Source organism: Rhagoletis zephyria, unplaced genomic scaffold (genome assembly GCF_001687245.7).
Source record: "Rhagoletis zephyria isolate East Lansing unplaced genomic scaffold, Rhagoletis_zephyria_1.1 Rzeph_scaffold_05356, whole genome shotgun sequence".
Classification (NCBI taxonomy): Eukaryota; Metazoa; Arthropoda; class Insecta; order Diptera; family Tephritidae; genus Rhagoletis; species Rhagoletis zephyria.
Window position 1 is genome coordinate 19,698 of NW_016162439.1, and position 19,450 is coordinate 39,147.

General features: G+C 33.3%; 1 protein-coding gene across 1 annotated transcript in view; it reads right to left on the reverse strand.

The window, feature by feature from the left end:
- The window catches only part of LOC108372000 (mucin-5AC), a 27,889-nt gene extending 8,992 nt beyond the window's left edge, over positions 1 to 18,897 (reverse strand). The window contains exons 1-4 of the mRNA XM_017627633.1: positions 18,580 to 18,897; positions 18,296 to 18,402; positions 261 to 336; positions 76 to 169 (exon numbers count right to left, since the gene is read on the reverse strand). Of these exons, the coding sequence (XP_017483122.1) occupies positions 76 to 169; positions 261 to 282 (116 nt within the window). The 5' untranslated portion in view covers positions 283 to 336; positions 18,296 to 18,402; positions 18,580 to 18,897. The remainder of the gene's footprint in view (positions 1 to 75; positions 170 to 260; positions 337 to 18,295; positions 18,403 to 18,579) is intronic.
- Positions 18,898 to 19,450: the final 553 nt, after the last annotated feature.

Here is a 19,450-nt window from a genome sequence, read left to right on the forward strand (position 1 = left end):
TATATATTAGTTAATTGAAAAAGTGGTTGCTTATATAAAAAATTAATCCGAATTTTGTTTTAGTGCAGCTCTCACCTCATATAATCATTCGATGTTTCAGCATCTTCGAAGGCACCCTGCGCTTTGCAGGCGCATACCAACGCCAGTGACAGCAGCCAAAACGGTAAAGCTACAATTTATTTATTTTTTTTTTATAAGTATAAAACAAGTTTAGGCACAAACCCTTTTTATTTATTATACATATTCATTTATTTATTTACCAAACATTTTGGGTTTCCTCATTTCTGCTCTATCACTGCGCTACTCCACTCTAATTGGCCACACGCTGATTAATCGCTGCAATAAAGAGTTTCAAATTAGATAATGTATAAAAACATGTGTAAGCTTATTTGCTACAAAATCCGTTTCATTGATTAGTTACACTCAGTATTATAAATACAAAATTAAAAAAAAACAAAAACGACGAATGATAAAAAGGTTACAAATGCGCATCCGCAACGACAACCCAGCATAATTTTTTATTATCTAATCATACAACAAATGCAATGACCCAAAAAAGAAATACTTACATTTAGAAAAGTAAACAAAACAAAACAAAATAGCAAGTTCAAGATAACTTTTTCCAAATAAATATGTAAATTTGGAATGATTCAATCCGAAATAAAATATGCGCAGAGTCAAATGCGTACAGTGAATCATCTACATACATATGTACATATGTATATTGCTGTATGTGGGTATGTGTATGATGTAAGATACATATGTATGTATGGATCTATGTAAACTACCTTTGTGTGGGACTAGTTATTTTCACACCAACGCCTATGACTTTGCATCATCATCACCGTGGCACGTAAGACCTATAATCTTATCAATATTTCTTTTGTATAGTCCGTTCCCGCCACACCTCTAAATCTTTTCAGCTCAGCTAATATAATTTTTTTTTGAGTTTTAAATATGCTGGAAAAGAAATTAAATTAGCTTGACAACTCTTTTACAATTGCTTAATATAATCAAAAAATGTGGCAAAGAAGGGTGAGTTTACAGTTTTTTAAAAACAACTTTGGTTTATTAGCATACAAATTTGAAGTTAAGTGATTATAATTATGCGTGAATTATCCATTTTTTTAGCTACAAATACCTATGATCAAGTCTTGCAATAGTAATAAACATAGTTTTTTGTACTATAGGGAAGGGGGGCCTGTAGATTCAGGGAGCTAGTGAAAATAGTGAAGCGGTAATACGACAGAAGTTATTAAAGAAATTAATATAAAAAACGGGTACTAACAGAAGTGTAACTTAAAATATAGAAAAAACAAAATAGAGAGTTGCCACCTGCTTGAAATTTTCACTTTAAATAAATTGACAATGGATATCAAAAGAAAGCAGTTTAAGAAGGCTTACATTCGAAAATATTTTTGTGGAAGGTTGCCAACTGTTAAGCAATTTTTAATTCAATTTCATTGACAAGATAAATTAAATATTGCAATATGGGTATCAAACTAAAGAGGTATAGAAAAATGGATTGCTTAAAATATTAATAAAAGGCTTACAGCTGAAAATATTTATGAGGAGGGCTGCCACCTGTTTGAAAAATGTTATTCAATTTAATTGCTGAGAATAATTAAATTTTTTTTTGAAGCAGGTTGCCACCTATTTGAAAAATTTAATTCAGTTTAATTGATAACATTAACTAAATATTATAAGATGGGTATCAAATGAAAGTATTTGGGAAATCTTTGATTTAGAAATATCTTCAACTAGCAAAAAATCTAGAAATATTATATAATACTGTAGTATTACACAAAATCACAAATAACAAGTAACAAAAAAATGGATTATCACTTTTTATGATATTTGCTAGTAAAGTAAAACAAATATTTTCAAAATAAACTTTTTAAATATGAGCAAAATCGGACTATAAATACAGGTTTTCCAAATATCTCGACACCTGCAAATTTTTTTGTTTATTTAATTATTAGGCAATATACACGAACTATAAATACGGGTTTTCCATATATGCATCTCGACTCCTGCGCCACCTAGCGCATTAATTCATCTTTCGTTGTCTTTGGAGTTGTGAGCTAGGCTTGACATTTCAAGGCATTGAACAAACCTACATACTTACAATAGTATTCCGAAACCGTTTTTCGAGTTTCGATTTTGAAATTAAGAAAAAAACGGATAAATCAAATTTTATTTTACTTAGTTTTCACTGAAAATACTTATTTTGACGTCATCACCAAAAATGATTAACAGAGAGATCGCTTTCATTTACAAAAGAGCAAAGTAAAAAAAGTACACAGATGTTTTTTCGAGACAGACAGACAGACAACAATTCTAAAAATTGTTGATTTGGTTTATGTAGCTCTATTAAAGACCCAACATATTAATTTTTCTTTAATATCTACAATGTAAAGACGTCGGCCTGTTACATTTTTATTATAAGTATATATTTCATTTATTTTGTCAATTTAATTCCCTAAAATTTTTCAAACAGATGGCAGCCCTTTTGAAAAATATCTTTGGCAGTAAACTCCTAAACCTTTTCAGGTTGATACCCATATTGCAATAATCAATTTTTCGTATCAATTAAATTAAATTAAAATTTAAAAACAGTTGGCAACCCTCAAGAAATATTTTCAGCTGTAAGCCTTCTTAAACCTCTTTCTTTTGACAGCCATATTGCAATATTTACTTTTTCCTATCAATTTACTTAAACTGCAATTTTTAAACAGGTGGCAACACTCTATTTTTTCCATATTGTAAGTTAGACCTCTAGCAATACACCGGTGAAAACTGCATTCAATTCCATGCAACAGTTTTCGAGTGATGCGCGTACAAATATACAGACAGACAGGCAAAAATTCTAAAAATTGTTGATTAGGCTTCCGTTTGCCCTAATCGGTCTGTTACAATTTTATTATATGTATAGATTTCTCAGAATATACCTTTATCCCACAACTTAATACATTTTATTTTATTTTCTGTTTACTTTTTTTCTGAATATTTTGAAGCTTATTCGCTATCAGTTATTAAAAAAAAATCCTTATTTGCGTAAAAATTTGTTTGCGAAATTCGAAAAACAACTGACAACACACAACGCCCACTTCAACGCCTTTGTATAAGCGGAAACAAAAGAAGATACACATTACCATACAAAGTGCAAGTAGCAGAAATGTTGAGGAATTCATATATTTCAACAATTAAAATTAATGGACATAAATTAACAAGCATTCCACAAAACCATAAATCAAAATTCTCAATTTTTAGTGAACAAACAATTGAATCAACTGAGTAGCCACTTCAGAATATAAAACAATTAAACAATTGTCAGTCGTGCACAGCAATATAAAAAAAAAATATCATTTAAGTACTTGCAACTAATTACTTGTTCTACTGAGAATAAAAGCCGTGTCATCATTCTTCCACGCGCCTTTGCAATTTTTTGGAACGAGGCCTAAAGCACTAGCAGTACATATTTCTTATAACAATTTTCATAATAAAATTAACATTTCATTAATTGGTGCACCTTGACTTTATCGTAGATAGATACTTCCTTCACACAATTTATTCAATTGATTTTTCTTCACACCTCGCTAAGGTCAATACTCTCATTATGTGAGCAATTATTTTCATCATAAAATTAAAAAAAAAAAAAAAAATTGTCGTTATCAATTCTGCTTTGCATATGAAAATTTGGCCGGCGGCGTTTTTAATTACTTGAAATTATATTATTAGCTAATGAATAAATGAATCATTTTATGTTTCCAGGTTATGTACATATGTAGTATAAAGCAATTGGCTCTGCTCATTAAATGAAAGACTTAAGGCACAAACTTGACTATCAAAAATTGGTATGCATACGTGGTTTATATGAGCATTCATAGATATATACAAAATTTTTAATTGTTAGAAAGTTTAGCTTTTTGATTGCATATTTTTGAAATATTTAACGTTCTGCCTTATTTGGAGTGAAATAGTTGAGGAAAATTTTGTATTTTTGTTCTCGCTATAATGAATTGATACTAAGATTAACTACGTGCTTTTAATAGCTTCATTTGAGAGCTATTTTAAAAATCAATTTTTAGTTTAATATGTCCATCATAAATAAGTATGTTTTCTTTTATTAGCACGCCAACTAAACTTTTTTATGACTAACTCATACCAAACTTAGTGTGCCACTAATTTTGGTATATCAATAGTTTTTGAAGCTAATATACTTGATGGCAAGCGCATACTAAACCTCTAACGTGATGTAGAGTAGAGCGTGGGCGTAGGCATCTTTAGAAGTAATGATTTCACGATATACATAACTAGGTAAATATACATATGCACCTGGTTGTAAATTTATAATGCAGTACTCAAACACCTAGCTAAATTTCGATGGAATTTTGAACTATGAGTTCTTGTTTGGTCTACAACCCATTTGTAATGGCTATACCCATAGAGAAATATGAGCTATGCATACATACATACATATGTATGTATATGTCGAAATAAAAATTTAAATATTTTATCTATGAAAAGTTCCTGGATGAATAGACAAGACTTACGAAGAAATTAAGGATATTCCTTTTAAATTTATAATTTTTATTCGTTTCTTTTTTTTTTTTAATCCGAAGCCTGGCATAGCGCATACATGACGCCTGTGCGTTCTGTTTCTAGCCTTCGCTTTGAGCTCCTTCCAGCTTAACCTGAGTAGCTTCGCCTATGGATTGACTGTTCTTCTCTATGTTCCACGGTGTCTGCCGCAAGGCCTGCTTCTGTCGATCAGGGGATTCTCCACTCCAAAGCCTTCTTTTCAATACTACCGTGTCCTTTACGTAAAGGCTTAGCTTTTTGAAAAACTTTTCATTTGAGTTTGTTCAAGGTCAAAAGGCAGTATCGAGAGCGCTTTGGATTTGAAAAGCGTAATAATTAAGTTGAAACTCAGATTGTGGTTTCGCCATAACGTGTCAGTGCCGCTACTGGAGGCCACTTTGATGCCAAGGTATGTTAAATTCTTGCTGGTTTCAAGAGTTTGGTCGAAGACTAACATGCCACCGCACCGCAATACTTCGGTAGCATACTTAGAACCGTGGTCTCAGGCCTACCGCCTAAGCGTCTCTGTGCAGCGCGTTGCTCATTTTAGACAGATCAGAAAGACAATGCCCGAAAAGTATGTCGTCAGCGGAGAGAATGTGCTGCAGTAAACTGGACATGGACCGCAGGGCTGGGAATGGCCAACACATGCACAATCATCAACAGAAAGAACCCCGAGCCGCGATGTGAATTTCAAAGACCTCAGGCAGCTTCTCTCTGTGAAGTACATGACTGCTGGCTTCGTCTTATTTAGATTTAGCGACGATTTATTCGGACACTCCTCTACGACGCAGATGTGATTTTTGTAAACTCTAGCTCCATCTTTTAATCGTCAGTGTCAATGGATGACATATGAAGGTAGGTCTACCACCCATTCTTCTCTGGCCGAAAACCATACAGGTATCCTTGTATTGATTTGCTAGACCTTATATCAACTGTGGTTCCATTATGCTGGTATGTTTTTATTTCACTCAGTATTTCCGCGTATCCGAATTGGTGTTGTAATTTCGCAGCATGTCATCCGGCTACGCAACTTTTAACGAATCGAAAGACTTGACAAACTAAGTTACCTCCATTTCTTCAACATTGTTAGTAACATTTTTTCCCTGTACACGAAGCCAATTTGTGACTTGGATACTTCCTGATGTGTATCTATCAGAACCTCAAGATACTCCTGACTAAAGGCCGTCCAAATGCTGTTTGCCTTCAAATACTACCCAGAGTCACATCGTATATACATAGATAGTATTTTTCGAAGCTTTGACACCTCATTTGTGAAACTGAAGGTTCATTTCAGGAACTCTCTCGATGTAGATATTTCAAAGCCCTTGGTTAATCAGTGATCAAATGATTTACCATCATATCGGTATTTTAACGAGTTTGGAAAATTTTAGTGATTTGTTACCTAATTAGATTTGTTTGTACATACATACATACATACATACATACATGATATGTACTTATATTGTATGCATAACTGTTTAAAATTTAAAATCGTTTTATTATAAATGATCAGATACATATATCTCAAAGGTGTGTTTGCTTGCTTATTCGCCTAATGGAAATTTAAACGTTTCCTAATGATCTTCAAATATTTCCGTGTAATCAAAAATTTTAATTCAATGAACTCGCAACGAGTACAAGAAATTGTATAACAATGGGCCTAACAATGCTTGGCACGCGTAGAAAATAATGTATATGTACCGTAGTTAGGAAAAAGTTTTGTATAATTGAAAAAAAATGTATATTCATTTGGAAGAAAATATGTATATGTACGCACATAGGTTTATATAATAAATTTGTTTTTAATATTTTAGCTGCCTACCTGTGTTCCCCCCTGTCCCCAAAGTCGCTTTTCTAGCCCCAAGTACAATGAGCTACGTACATATGTATGCAGGAGCGCTGTAAAATCGGTATGCGTTGCTACTGCATGTAGTTTAATAGTTGCAAGCTCATTGTTGACAGCGCTTGATTAGCTACATAGTTTCTTTTCTGATGATTTAACTACAAAATGGTAATGAGCACAATGAGTTGTGCCAGACATACTTTGTTAAATTACCCACAAAAATTTGGAAAAAGTCGCTCAATTACCCACATAAAAAAAATTGTCTTACAAAATTCCCAAAGAATTGAATAAGACAGAATTTCCCCCATTTTATATTTTAATATCAGTTACATTTGGAAATATTCTTTCTGATTCAGCGTTTGTATAAATTGAGAACAATTTCAATTTTGTTATTATAATTATTTAAATCTATAATTTTACTCCACATGACATCTTCTTGTAGCAAATGTAAAAAAAAATAGTTTTTAAAAGTGCCACATTTAGCTGATTTTGAACTGGCTGGATTCTAGTTACTATCGCACTGGTTCGTTTTTAGGGATAAAAATCTAGTACGGAACAAAAAATTTTATTCAGCTCGCCGTTTCCCTGCAGGGTAATTGTGTAGGAGTGCCAAATATTTTTAGTAAAATTTTTGCTTCAAAATATCGCTCAAATAGAGTGATTAACCATAATCTGGCATCACTGAACACAACCTGCCGGCAATATTTGATCTCAAAAAATTACGTAATATTAAACCGAATTTGTGTTAAATTAGCTACAATGCAAAAGGGCAATCAAAATCCAGCAGCCAGCCACAAATATTGCTTTGTAATTGAGTAGATATGAACCCACTGGGAAAATAGGTAAGCACCTTACGAGGTAAGCCATGTTTTCTTTCAGTTTTTAGTACCAAAATTGTCATCATGGCCAATGTCATCTACTAGTAAAGCACAAAATGAACACCTCCAACGACACATTACGTTGTCAGTTGCAAAGTAACGTGCAGCCGAAGTTATCTCCAAGCGCCGAACTACTCCGAGCGACTTCTCTGCATTACACGTAACTTACTTTGTAAAGCGGCTCAGAAGTATGTCTGATACCAAATGTACATTCTAAATTCCTAATTACATAAGGCGGCCATGCCTTTGTAAAAGTAAGGGACGTTCGGCAGGGAAATGGCAATGACTGCCAGGTGAAGAGTAAGTTGCTAATAAGGTATTATTACGTGCTCCTAATTCCCACTGGGAACTCATTTACCTACTACACCCGCTTGCACTCGGTAATATACATACACACATATACATAAGTATGTATGTTACAAAAGAAAATTGATTGAGGTAACTTATATTGTAGTTATTTGATTATTAGCAGCATTTTCTTGTTATTTTTCTAGGTTGAACACAGCAATTGTGCATTCAACAGTTTAAATTTTTTACGCATAAAAATGTTTTACTTATGCTGTTGGCCAAATAGCTGATATCAGTTTATTATAATTGCTTTGGTGATAGTTGATACAAATGCACATGCATACATTCAAACTTATACACACATATTTTTTTGCTCTCAATGCGTTTCTTCCTTATTAAAAACATTATTTTGTATTTTTGCATAGTGTATGTGCTAATATAAATTTAAGTGCATTCGCTGGCTTACCGAACCTAATATTGATTGCATATGTATGTAAGTATGTATTTTATTTTATTTGTTTCTTTGCCCGCCAGTCACTCTAGCTGTCTATTTGTCGTTTTGAAGGTCATTGTCAAGTTCGTCACTTGAAAAGTTTCAACAACAACTTTGAATGCTGCTCTTAAAGCCAATCGCCAACAGACAATGATGACTGGCAACGGTATCAATAAATGTAAGTAATTGCTGCCGTCATCGCTTTTAGCAGCGCCAATAGCATCTTTAAAAGTAGCTTCTGCATTATATGTATACTTATTTGAATGTAAGTGTAATCGTCTGCTTTAGCTAATCAAAATCGTTAAAAGATCGTAGTAAACCAATAAAAAATAAACAAGCAATTATAAGCAAAAAAAAAAACATCCGACTTAAACGTTCATATAAAAATTAGGGGTACCGTTAATTTCGTTAATTTCACGTGGCGCAAAGTTATCCGGTAACATACATATGTATGTACTTAAAAAAAATAACAGGCCCCCCTTCGTTTAGCGGTTCTACTGGACAAATTGGAAAGGTAGTTTTCTGTATTTAGATGAAGAGAATTTTTGTAGTTTCAAAATTGATTGATAATGACGGCCGGAATCGCCGTACAGTGTTATATTTTAGAAAAAAATGGACAAAATCAAATATCTCAAGAATGAAGAGAAATAGCGAAATAAATGTAACGGTATTTTAAAGCTTTTGAGATGGAGAAAAATAGATGGAGGAAAAATTGTCTCGTTGGGTAAAAGAATTGCTTTGACCTCATAATTGACCTTCAAAAGAAAAGTTTTTTGAACTTTAAAAAAATTTAAATACGTTTTTTTAGTTTTTGCGACCACGGAAATGGAATTCTTGATGCAAGAACAATAAAAATGTGTATTTAGAAAGTTTAAAAGGTTCATACTTGGTTTCTTAATTTTGAAGGTAGTTTTAGAGGCTAAGGTAATTATTTCATTTAACGAGTTTACTTTTGCGAATTCTGCATCTCAAAAGCTTTAAAATATGAAGCTGATTGCTAAGACAATTACAAAGACAACATTGTGCCAAATACGAAGACGACGACGAAGATAAATGCGAAGAAAAATACGACACCAAACACGAAGGCAGCGACTAAAACGAATATGAATATGAATGCGTAGACTAATACGAACACGTATATGAAAACAGCGAGTAAAACGAAGACGAAACAATCTTCGGAACCCTTAACCTGTTCAGTATAAAGGAAAACATGCTTCCCAAATGATTTCTCCACTCCTAACAAAAGAGTACACATCGTTTTAAAGTTTTTGGTAATATGGCTCATTTTTATTTATGTAACTATTTTTATTAGACTATGATAATTTTTTTTTGAATAAATATTTATACCAAAACTAGAAAAATTTATATTTTTGCATTTTTAGCGAAAAATTGTTTCTAGAAAAAAAAACACACTTTAAGACAACAAAGCTTTAGATAAAACTTTTTTAAAAAATAGAAGTAAATTTTAGAAAAAATATGTTTTCCTGAAAGCAATTTTATCTATAGAAAAATATTTTTTTACGGAAAAATTCATTGCTTAGAAAAATATTGTTTTTAAGGAAAAGAATGCAGTTCTTAGAAGAATATATTTTTACCGAAAGCAAAAAAAAATTTGGAGGAAATTTAATTGTAAAAAACAGTTTGTTTCTTTTCGCTTTTTTAAGAAAAGTCATATTTTCTCATTTCTTCGCGTATATTTTCAATTGTAGAACAACAAGAAAAACGACCGAATTTCGGCAGTAACTGCAACTGCTTGTGTATTATTAAAACAACGATTTCTTAATGGCAATTTTATTAAGTAATTTTTACAACTAAAAGGATGCGAAACACATATTCCAATGAGTGTAATCGCTGATTGACAGTAATGAACAGTCTGCTGGGGCTAAGGTTTATGGCAAACACATTGAATCCAACAAACAACATTTTTGGAGGAATGCCTTTTTAAAATATTCGTTAGTTAACATTCGATAATATACCCTCATACCGAAATTGTAAGCAAAATCTCAAAAAAAAAAATATAAATAAATTTCTAGCCATTTTTGGAGCACCATAAAACATCCCGTCATCGTCATTTAGTTAATGCCGTATGACTTCAGTATGAGAAGTTTGATCTGCAGCTATAAAACAAAAAAAGTAACAAAAAACAATTGCACTCAGGATGCCAAAAAACACACTTCCAACTTCTCGGCCGTGGACGAAATAGAAGAAGTCCAGAAAATATAGTGGGGTCACTAATTTCCATACTCGGCCATACTTTACACGTAAAACCAGCAAGATTTAGAGCGAGGTTTGAAACTCCCCAGCCGACAATCACTGGAAGCATCAGACATTTCTATAAAATCATGAACAAGATCCAGATGGACGTCAACGTTGTACAGACAGATCATACGCGACATTCACCGAGAGACAATCACCACTTTTAGCCACTCTCGTGCACGCCATCAACGGAACTCAGCCACCGTCCATCGCATACGAAAAGCTTCAACTGCCATGAGAGACTAAGGTTTGAGTAGCTAATCTAAAAAAAAAACACATTGATTTAGAGTTGTCCTTCATTATTGAATGACCATGGCACACAGAAGTTATCGAATAAGTTTTCCATGCTTAATCTTCAACCTTAATTAGAGTGATGAGTTTTTGGTGCCCAAACAGAGATTAGTTTTTTTTTTTTTTAGATATCACTTCAATGAAGAACTTTTTCCATTGATCTTCTATTCAAACTCAAATTGGTTCATTAACCCATAACCAAGCCTTAGAAAAGGCAATGCATTTGTTCCAACTGATTTGCTACGCTTATCAAATCCAAATGCATACTATATAATCAAAGTTTAACCGCATCTAATTACCGACGATGTCAAAGAGTGATTCACTTTCAGGTTCGATGGTATAACTGCGCGAGAACACAGCACTCTTTACGTAAATAGGTAGTACTATGCAGATGAATCACGAGGTCGTTTAAATCAATTGAACACACTTATTGCCGCATCGAGAAGATTTTGAAATTAAAAAAAATGCAATAAGAAATAGCTTCAATACAGCTGGGAACAATAGCAATTAAATAAACAATGGTTATTGTGGCGCGATCTGGCAAGCGCTTATCTACTTGTATGCGTAGCATTTAAATTTGAGACAAGCGTATGTATGTGTATTCAAGACGAATTTATTGCTTGTCAGGTATTTAGAATGCCATTTAAGTGCAGGGCCCCGGCTTGAACTGAATTTAATAGTAAAAAATGTGTATGAACTAGTTTATCTGTGGGAATTCCTCACGGATTCACTGAGAGCACTTGAAACTACTAAATATGCTGTTGCCAAAAATGGTTTCAAGATTCTGATGATTTACAATTTGAAGTGCACTTCAAGCATGTGCGCCATATTATCGTATTTAGTTAACAAATAGAGTTTGTTATTTTAGAAATAAATATACTTCGTTGGAAAAATAAAGCTTATTTGAAGTTATCTTAAGGGTGTAAATGTCAAAACAACTTACGTAGTTGGTAAAGAATTCAATAAGTAGATATAGGTACGTACTAGGGATGTTAATCTTTTTCGCTTTTTACAATACCGAGATTTTAGGGATTTCGTTATCACAATCTCGGTTTTTAGATATTTACTACTTCTCAACAACTTGAATCGAAACAATTACTTCTATATTGTTTGAGAAGCTCTCCCATCATATAAAATAAATAATAAATGAATGGGTTTGAAATCTACTTTTTTATTTAAAGTGACGTTTTTATTTTTTCTCTCTGACATCAGGATTTATTTTAAATGACTTTGTACTTTCAAAGATATGATTAATTCCAAAAATTATTTAAAAAATTCAATGCATGTAGAATAAAAATACCTGTACCAAATGCAAGATGAAATTTCTTTAGAAATAAAAAAAAATTTTAGTTTCACAAGGACGAATAGGTAAGTATTTAAGCTGATAAAGTTAGTATGACGAAATTCGAGGCTGTTAACGAGTTCATATAAGTCCTTACATATAATTTTTTCAAAAACAAATATTGCGAAATTTCAATGATAAAATTTTAAAAGGACATTTTCAATACTTACCAGTCCTTATGCACCAAAAAATTCAATCTGTTTAAATTCTACAGAATTTTACCTTTAATTTGATACCCATATTTCTTCTCTAAGCACATTTCACTGAATTTTTTAATTCATTTTTGAATTACTGTTGTCAGAGTGAGAAACTAAAGACGAAATTTTACTATATTTGGCCCGTGGTTTCACGAATATATTAATTTTTTTGTGTAAAATTTACCATCGCACGCTGCCATATGTATAACGAGCTAGACATTTATAAAAAAAAAATTTATTATTAAATGAAAAAAGATATATAGCCAATACTGGTCAGGAAACGAAGTTTCTCTTATTGCCATCAGTGCAAAATACTAAACCGGAAAATCCCGGGATTATTTGCCAAGAGTCCCAGGATTTTCGGGACCTAAAAAAGGCCGGTATCCCGAGCCTAGTACGTACATATATACATACGTATTAGGGATGTTGCGGATGTGGAATTTTAGACATATCTAACAGCTAACATCCGCGGATGCGAATGCGAATGCGGATTTCAAGTATTTTTAAAAAACAATTAGAATCTAGCATAATGCCGAGATCGTTGTTTAAACAACGCTTACAAGCCAAACCAGATATATATGTCATGTTGTTTCAGAACTTGGAGAGCCTGTAACTTTATCAGCACTTTTCGATTTGAGTTTTTGTAATTCATTTTTAATACTTTCTTCTGCGACTGCTTTGAAAAATATGTGCTTATAGCGAGCTAAATAGGTGGATATGGAAAATAGATTATTATTTTTGAACAAAATTCTGTTTTCAAAGTCGTGGCTGCCAGCCGAATCGGATCAGAATATTGTTGTTTTTTTTTAAAGCACCCCGTTTTTTATAAGCATTTGAATAACAGATAGTTACGTAATTCTTATCTAATTAAAGGTCAGACCTATAGCTTTTTAATTATTTGAGCATCGATTCTCTTTATAGCTAGACGTTGATCATTTCTACTGGAAATCCCTACTGAAGGAGCTTACTCATTGACTTTAAATAGCAAAGAAGTTTTACCACAGAAGTTTTTAGCCAAGGATCCATTGTATATCCCTATGAAAAAAATATTATCCAACAAGTAAACACAACTACTGTTTTTTAAATTTTTGCTAAAAATAAATTCTCCAAAGAGCCCCATTTCATTCCATTCAAACGAATAAATGTAATAGGTGGCATACGCGGTACGTCTGACTCGCGAGTCATTTGTGCACGTGTTGACTCGCCTTCGACTACACACAGTTGAATCATTCAGAGTCATGCCGGGAGTCATGTTGGTGTAACTAACACATATTTATTTTCATAAACACATCCAAACCGACTCACTCAGTCAGACGCACCGTGTATGTCGCCTATAACATCAAAAGCAAATCGCGAAAATTTTGTTAAGAATTACAGTGCACACTTTCTTCTTTTGTGTCTAGTAGTTTTTTTAAGATTGGTCCAAAAAAATCATAATAAAGAAGAAGCAGGTATTTAAAGCACAGAAAAAAAAAAATATTATTAAAAGGACTATGTTCTCTTTGACGAACGTCAAAGGTCAAGTAGAAGTGGGAACTTTTAATTAAGAAATAATATTTTAAGGACATTTTTATCAAAGTTGATATATATGACATTTTAGCAGTTTTGTTACATAAATACTCCTACGACCACAGGCAAAAATATTGGCTACAAAATATAATTTTGTTTTTGCCATATATACGTTTTATCGGTCGACTTGCAAAATATTCGCATTCGCAAAAGCTCCGCATTAATTTTTGCGAATGCGAAAGCGAATGCGAATGTTAAAATTAATGCGGAAGCTCCGCGGTTGCGAATGCGAATGCGAATATTCGCAACAACCCTGATACGTATGTATGTAAGCTTGTTTATTTACGTAATTCGATAAATCGGATGAAGATGGTTGTGGTGCTAAGCGTTGTTCCATTGACAGTAAACCAAATCAGAGCTTAACGGGCCGCCTTCACATGCTTGAAAATCTCGCTTGAGTTCTGCTTTTTTCTCTCGTCATGCTAGCGAGATTTTCCAGCACGTGAAGATGGCCGATAATGAGAGTAATAAAATAAAATACATGGCGCTCCACGATTTTCTGAGCATTTGGCCAACTGTGGTCAATTGTGGTGGGTGTGCATTTATGTTAGCACAGTTTTACGTTCCGTCAGAGATGTTTTTTTGTGAGAAGCTTTTTCATTGCAAAATTACATTCAACTTTTGTAATAAATATAGTTTTTGAATGTTGCTTGCACCAGCGCTCGAACCTGGGTCGCACCGGGTGGGAGTGCGCACCTCTAACTACTCTAAGGCAGTAGAATTGCAGAAAGAAGATCAACTTTAGTAAACTAATTCTTCACAAAAATTTGTTATGTAAACACAAGTTATTGGCAAATGAGCAGCGCATGTATATACCCAGTAGGGAAAGAAACTAGTTTAAATATCGATATTCAACCAGTATTTTACCCACCACAACTAGTTGAAGATCTGACTTTCTTCCTTCGAACGAACTGTTGACATTAGCATGTCGACGTCCTAGGCATCAATCAATTATCCGACTCTGCATTTGATTTTCACTAGTTTAAAATGCATTTGGCTTAAAGAACTTCAAAGTCAGTTTGTTTCGTTCGCGTTTCGCGTGTTCAAACAAGCTTTCGTTCCGTACTTCACAGACGCTTTTTCACATTTCCAAGACACAAACACAACTTTATTATTACTTCCACATGTTGTCTCTTTTGGGATTCCAACCCGGACTTTCTGGAAGGCATCTTTGACGCTCAGCTACAACCAGACATGTGAATGTGCTTTCAGATGTTCAGTTTGAATTGTGTGCGAAATGTACTTGTTAATTTTTTTAAATATATTTTATATTTAATCATTTTTACGAACAGTTGCCGCAGTGAAATCCGTCAGAGTAAACACAATTGCGGCGCACGACGGCTTCTGTCAGTTGCCATTTTGGTTTGAAAATTATCATTAAAATTAAATATTTTTTCGGTGCGTGCGTGGTGGTCCAAAAATGCACGGGAAATTTAAAAGTCAGAATTGTAATGCTCTCACCCCCTAGGATTCTTCTGTATCGAAAAAAAGTATACCCCTATTTTTTTTTTTTGAAATCAAAAAATATTTAGATGTCGCTCAAAGCGCTCAAAGTTTTCCATGTACTTTTGTATGGAAAACAACAACTTTTCGTAGGAATAGTATAGAGTTCTTAAAAATAAATATTTTTCTTTCGAAAGATTCTGTTTCTCTGCAGGAGTTTCCCAATGATAATATCCAATTGTTAGTTAATCATTTTTGCATCGCAACTATAATTTATAGGTCCGCCAAAAACTCACAAAAACCCCGAAAAATTCAATGGGGGACCAATAAAAAGTCGTTAGTATTAAAAAATGCTTAAATAAATAATTGGGTATTACTATGGAAAGTCTCCTGAAGAGAACCTGAGTTTTCCGATCGAAAAATATTGATTCTCAAGAATTCTATACTATTTCTACGAGAAGTTGTTTTTCTTCCATACAAAAGTACATGGAAAACTTAGAGCCCTTTGAGCGACCTCTAAATATTTTTTGATTTCAAAACATTTCGATATAGNCCATACAAAAGTACATGGAAAACTTAGAGCCCTTTGAGCGACCTCTAAATATTTTTTGATTTCAAAACATTTCGATATAGAAGTATCCTAGGGGGTTAGAGCATTACAATTCCGACTTTACAGTTTTTGGACCACCACATAGATTTTCTGGAAATATGGATGAAAACATTGGCAAACTTGGGAAAATAATAAAAATTACTACAATCAACATTGTGCCATCCCCGCTGGGTGGTAAAAATATAAATAAATTTAAATCAACCGAAAAACGTCGGTGATAAAAAGGCTACCGCCGCAATTATGAGCCATTCCATATGCCTTTGTGAGTTTTAATTTTGACAGCAGTTAACCGTCATACGAGACTTTTTAATTAACTCCATAGTGACTCCTTCTGCATTCTTGCGACCATTTTTAATCACCTCCAAAATATTTTCTATATGTTGACCAACGGTAATGAGGTCTAGTTATTGTCTTCATTTGCAAAATGTTTGCTGTATGTTCCAGCAACTTTGAATATTTAGCAATTGTCATTAAAGCAATGATGAACATCGATCGGCCTTGTTATAGCAGCACGTAAATAATTGATACGCAGACTTTCTTGTAGAAAAGTTTCCCTGAATTGACAACTTTTCTAAGGCTTTCTCAACTTCAGAAAAATTTTCTGAAAACTTCCTGGTAGCTTTATATATTTCCGACCATCTTGTTTCACACAAACGTGATATATTAGGAGCATAATTCTTGAGTGTCGTTGATTCGCTAAAAGCAAAGCTGTAGGGGGAGGGAACTGCCCTCTACCCTCTGCCCCTACCTGGCTACCCCCTTGTGTGTATCGTTGCCTTAATCCACAAAGACCCTAACCAGCAAATTTTTGGATAAGATTATTAAGTTTTGATGGTTTCTCGTTTTTTAATCTGAAAAGTGTATGCAATGAGCTTTTTTAAAAGTTTTAAACATATGTATATTTTTACCGTTCTTGCCTCAAGGTATCCATTTCTATGGTTTCAATAACCGGAAAATATATTTTGATTTTTTTTAAGATCACTGCCTGCTGTTTTCAAGTTAAAAATAAAAAAATTCAAAATTATTACTCTAAGAATTTTAATCGTAGCATAGCTACGTGTAGTCTCTTCACGGAAAAATGTCAAAAATACAATTTTTGAAGTGAAATGTACATTTGACGTTTTTTTATTTTCATATATACATATATCAGAGAAGCAGGGGCGGATCCAGCGGGGGGGTTTTGTCGGTTAAACTACGTTTCAGTCAGTGGCGGACCCACGGGGGGTGTTTTAATACATAGACGCCATATTATACAAACATATGCGCCATATTAATATACACCCCGTGCGTCAGCCACTGACTGACACGTAGTTTAACACCAAAAACCCCCCTGCTGGATCCGCCACTGCAGAGAACCATGAATACCTATAAACTTTTGAATAAGATTAAACAAAAAGCGTCCTTTAGTTGTTCCAAAAAATATTTTTTTTTTATAAATTAAAAAAGGTAACTCCCAATGAAATAAATAAAAATATACATATGTATGTATGTGTAAAAATTAGTTTTTTATTATTTTATTTAAAAGAACGGTTTTTGAGTTATCGAAAGAAAAAAGAAAACCTGGCAATTCTCCCACGAGTAGTTCGAAAATAAGGCCTTCTCAAAACCATATCGATTAATATTCATATTGTAATAATTAATTTAACTTATTAAATAATTTGAATTTAATTGTATAACAGGTGGTAGCCCTTTTCAAAAAAATAAAACCTCATTGCACATCTAAAGGTCAAACTCTTTAATTTGTCACCTAGTTTTTGAGAATGGAACGCACTAAATATACCTACAGTGGGGAGCAAAAACGGATACATCGTGATTTTTGTTAAATAATTGCAAGATTTTTAAAGTAAATTTTTTTTTGTTATTTTTTTATTAAAACATAGTTCTTGCTTTAATCGAAACCATATAAATAAAACTTTCAAATTTTATACAGAGCTTAGGAAAATACAACAAAATTTTACTAAACTTTTTTTTTAATCGAAATTTTAATAAAGTTTTTGGGTACGCAGTTTTATAGCCTGTTAAATTTTAGTGTATCGAAAAAGTGCAAAAAGGCATTAGCAAAAAAAAATATTAAAAATCAATGCGATATTTCAGCCGCATTTTATAAAAATTCAGATTAAAAAGTTCAAATTTTTAATGAATTTTTCCAGGATCTGTATAACGCTTGAAAGTTTGACTTGTATGGTTTCGGTTAAAACATAAACTATTTTTAATAAAAAAAAGAAACAAATAACTTTAAAAACCTAGTCAATATTCAACAAAAATCGCGATGTACGCATTTTTGCTTCCCCCTATAAATGTTGAATTGCAAATTGCTTTACAGTGAAAGTATCCGGATGGAAGTTATCAAAAAATTCAAGTTCAAATATTCATTTCAATCCGTCCATAATTATATTTTTGAAACATTTTATATGGAAGGAAAGCACTGTGCGTCGATATGAAAAGTAATTGCATGGCTTGAAATTCGAAGCATTACATACTGACGCTCTAACACATACCTTGATCCTTGACTTTCCTTTTCGGTGTTTTTTTCAATTCTTATAGAAGCAATTGATGCAACGTTCACACACACACAAGTTTAGTCATTCAAGATGGAAGTATTTGCCTGAAAATAGTTAATTTTTACTCTAGCCGTTTTAATATATTATACTCTTAACAACACTGTCACAAAGCACACAATTTTTTCATTTCTGTAGATTTTCTGAAATTTCGTCAATTTAATTGATTTATTATTATTTTTTTTTAATTTTGCGTTTTTGAACAATACTATTTAAAAATTCACCTCGCTATTTTGTGAAGATAAAAATTCGTATGTTTTTTTTTCGTAAATTGGTTACATAAATCGGTCAGGCACACCTAAACCGTTTTTAATAACCAACGCACGAGTCGAAACGTTTTTGGGCAGCGTATGCGCGCGAGCTATTCAAACTGTACCGGTGAAAATGCCAACTTGGACTGAACTGAAATCTTCAAGTTAACTGAAATATTGGCTGAAGACGTCCGACAGATAGAAGCTGCACCAAATACGCCAAATGGAATGGAAATGCCAGTACAATCAGATGATACAAGAACAACAACAAAGGGAGAAGCTGTATCAAACAATTTGGCAGCAACGATATCAACAGACGGCAGCTGCAGCAACAGCAGCAAGTGGAAGAGCAACAACTGATACAACAACAGAAACAGGAAATATATCAACAAAAGTCAGAGCAACAAACGCCACCGCCAGACCAGCATCAGTCAAAGCAACAAACACAACAATTAATAAAAAATACTATAAACCAGCCACCTTTATCGAAGCACAGAAAGCAGCGAATTAACCAAAAGAAACGAGACAACAACAAAAAGTTACCTACAATCATGGATTGCGTAGTAAGCGGTGTGGCGAGCGCTGGTGTTGCTGTTTTCATGGGTATTGTTGGTGTTGCCATTATGTCCGCTGACCTATAGCGCAGCCACAATGATGCACAGCAACAATAACAACCAGAGGCATCAGGAGAGTTAGCGCCAGTGACACCGAAGAAATGAGAGACGATCATCTCAGCCTATGTAGGTACATATATTTGTGTGTGTAGTTGTGTGCGCTGGAAAGTTTTCGAGTATTCAAGGTAGGTACACCAAGATAAAGTCCAACTTGTGCGAATAAAAATTTA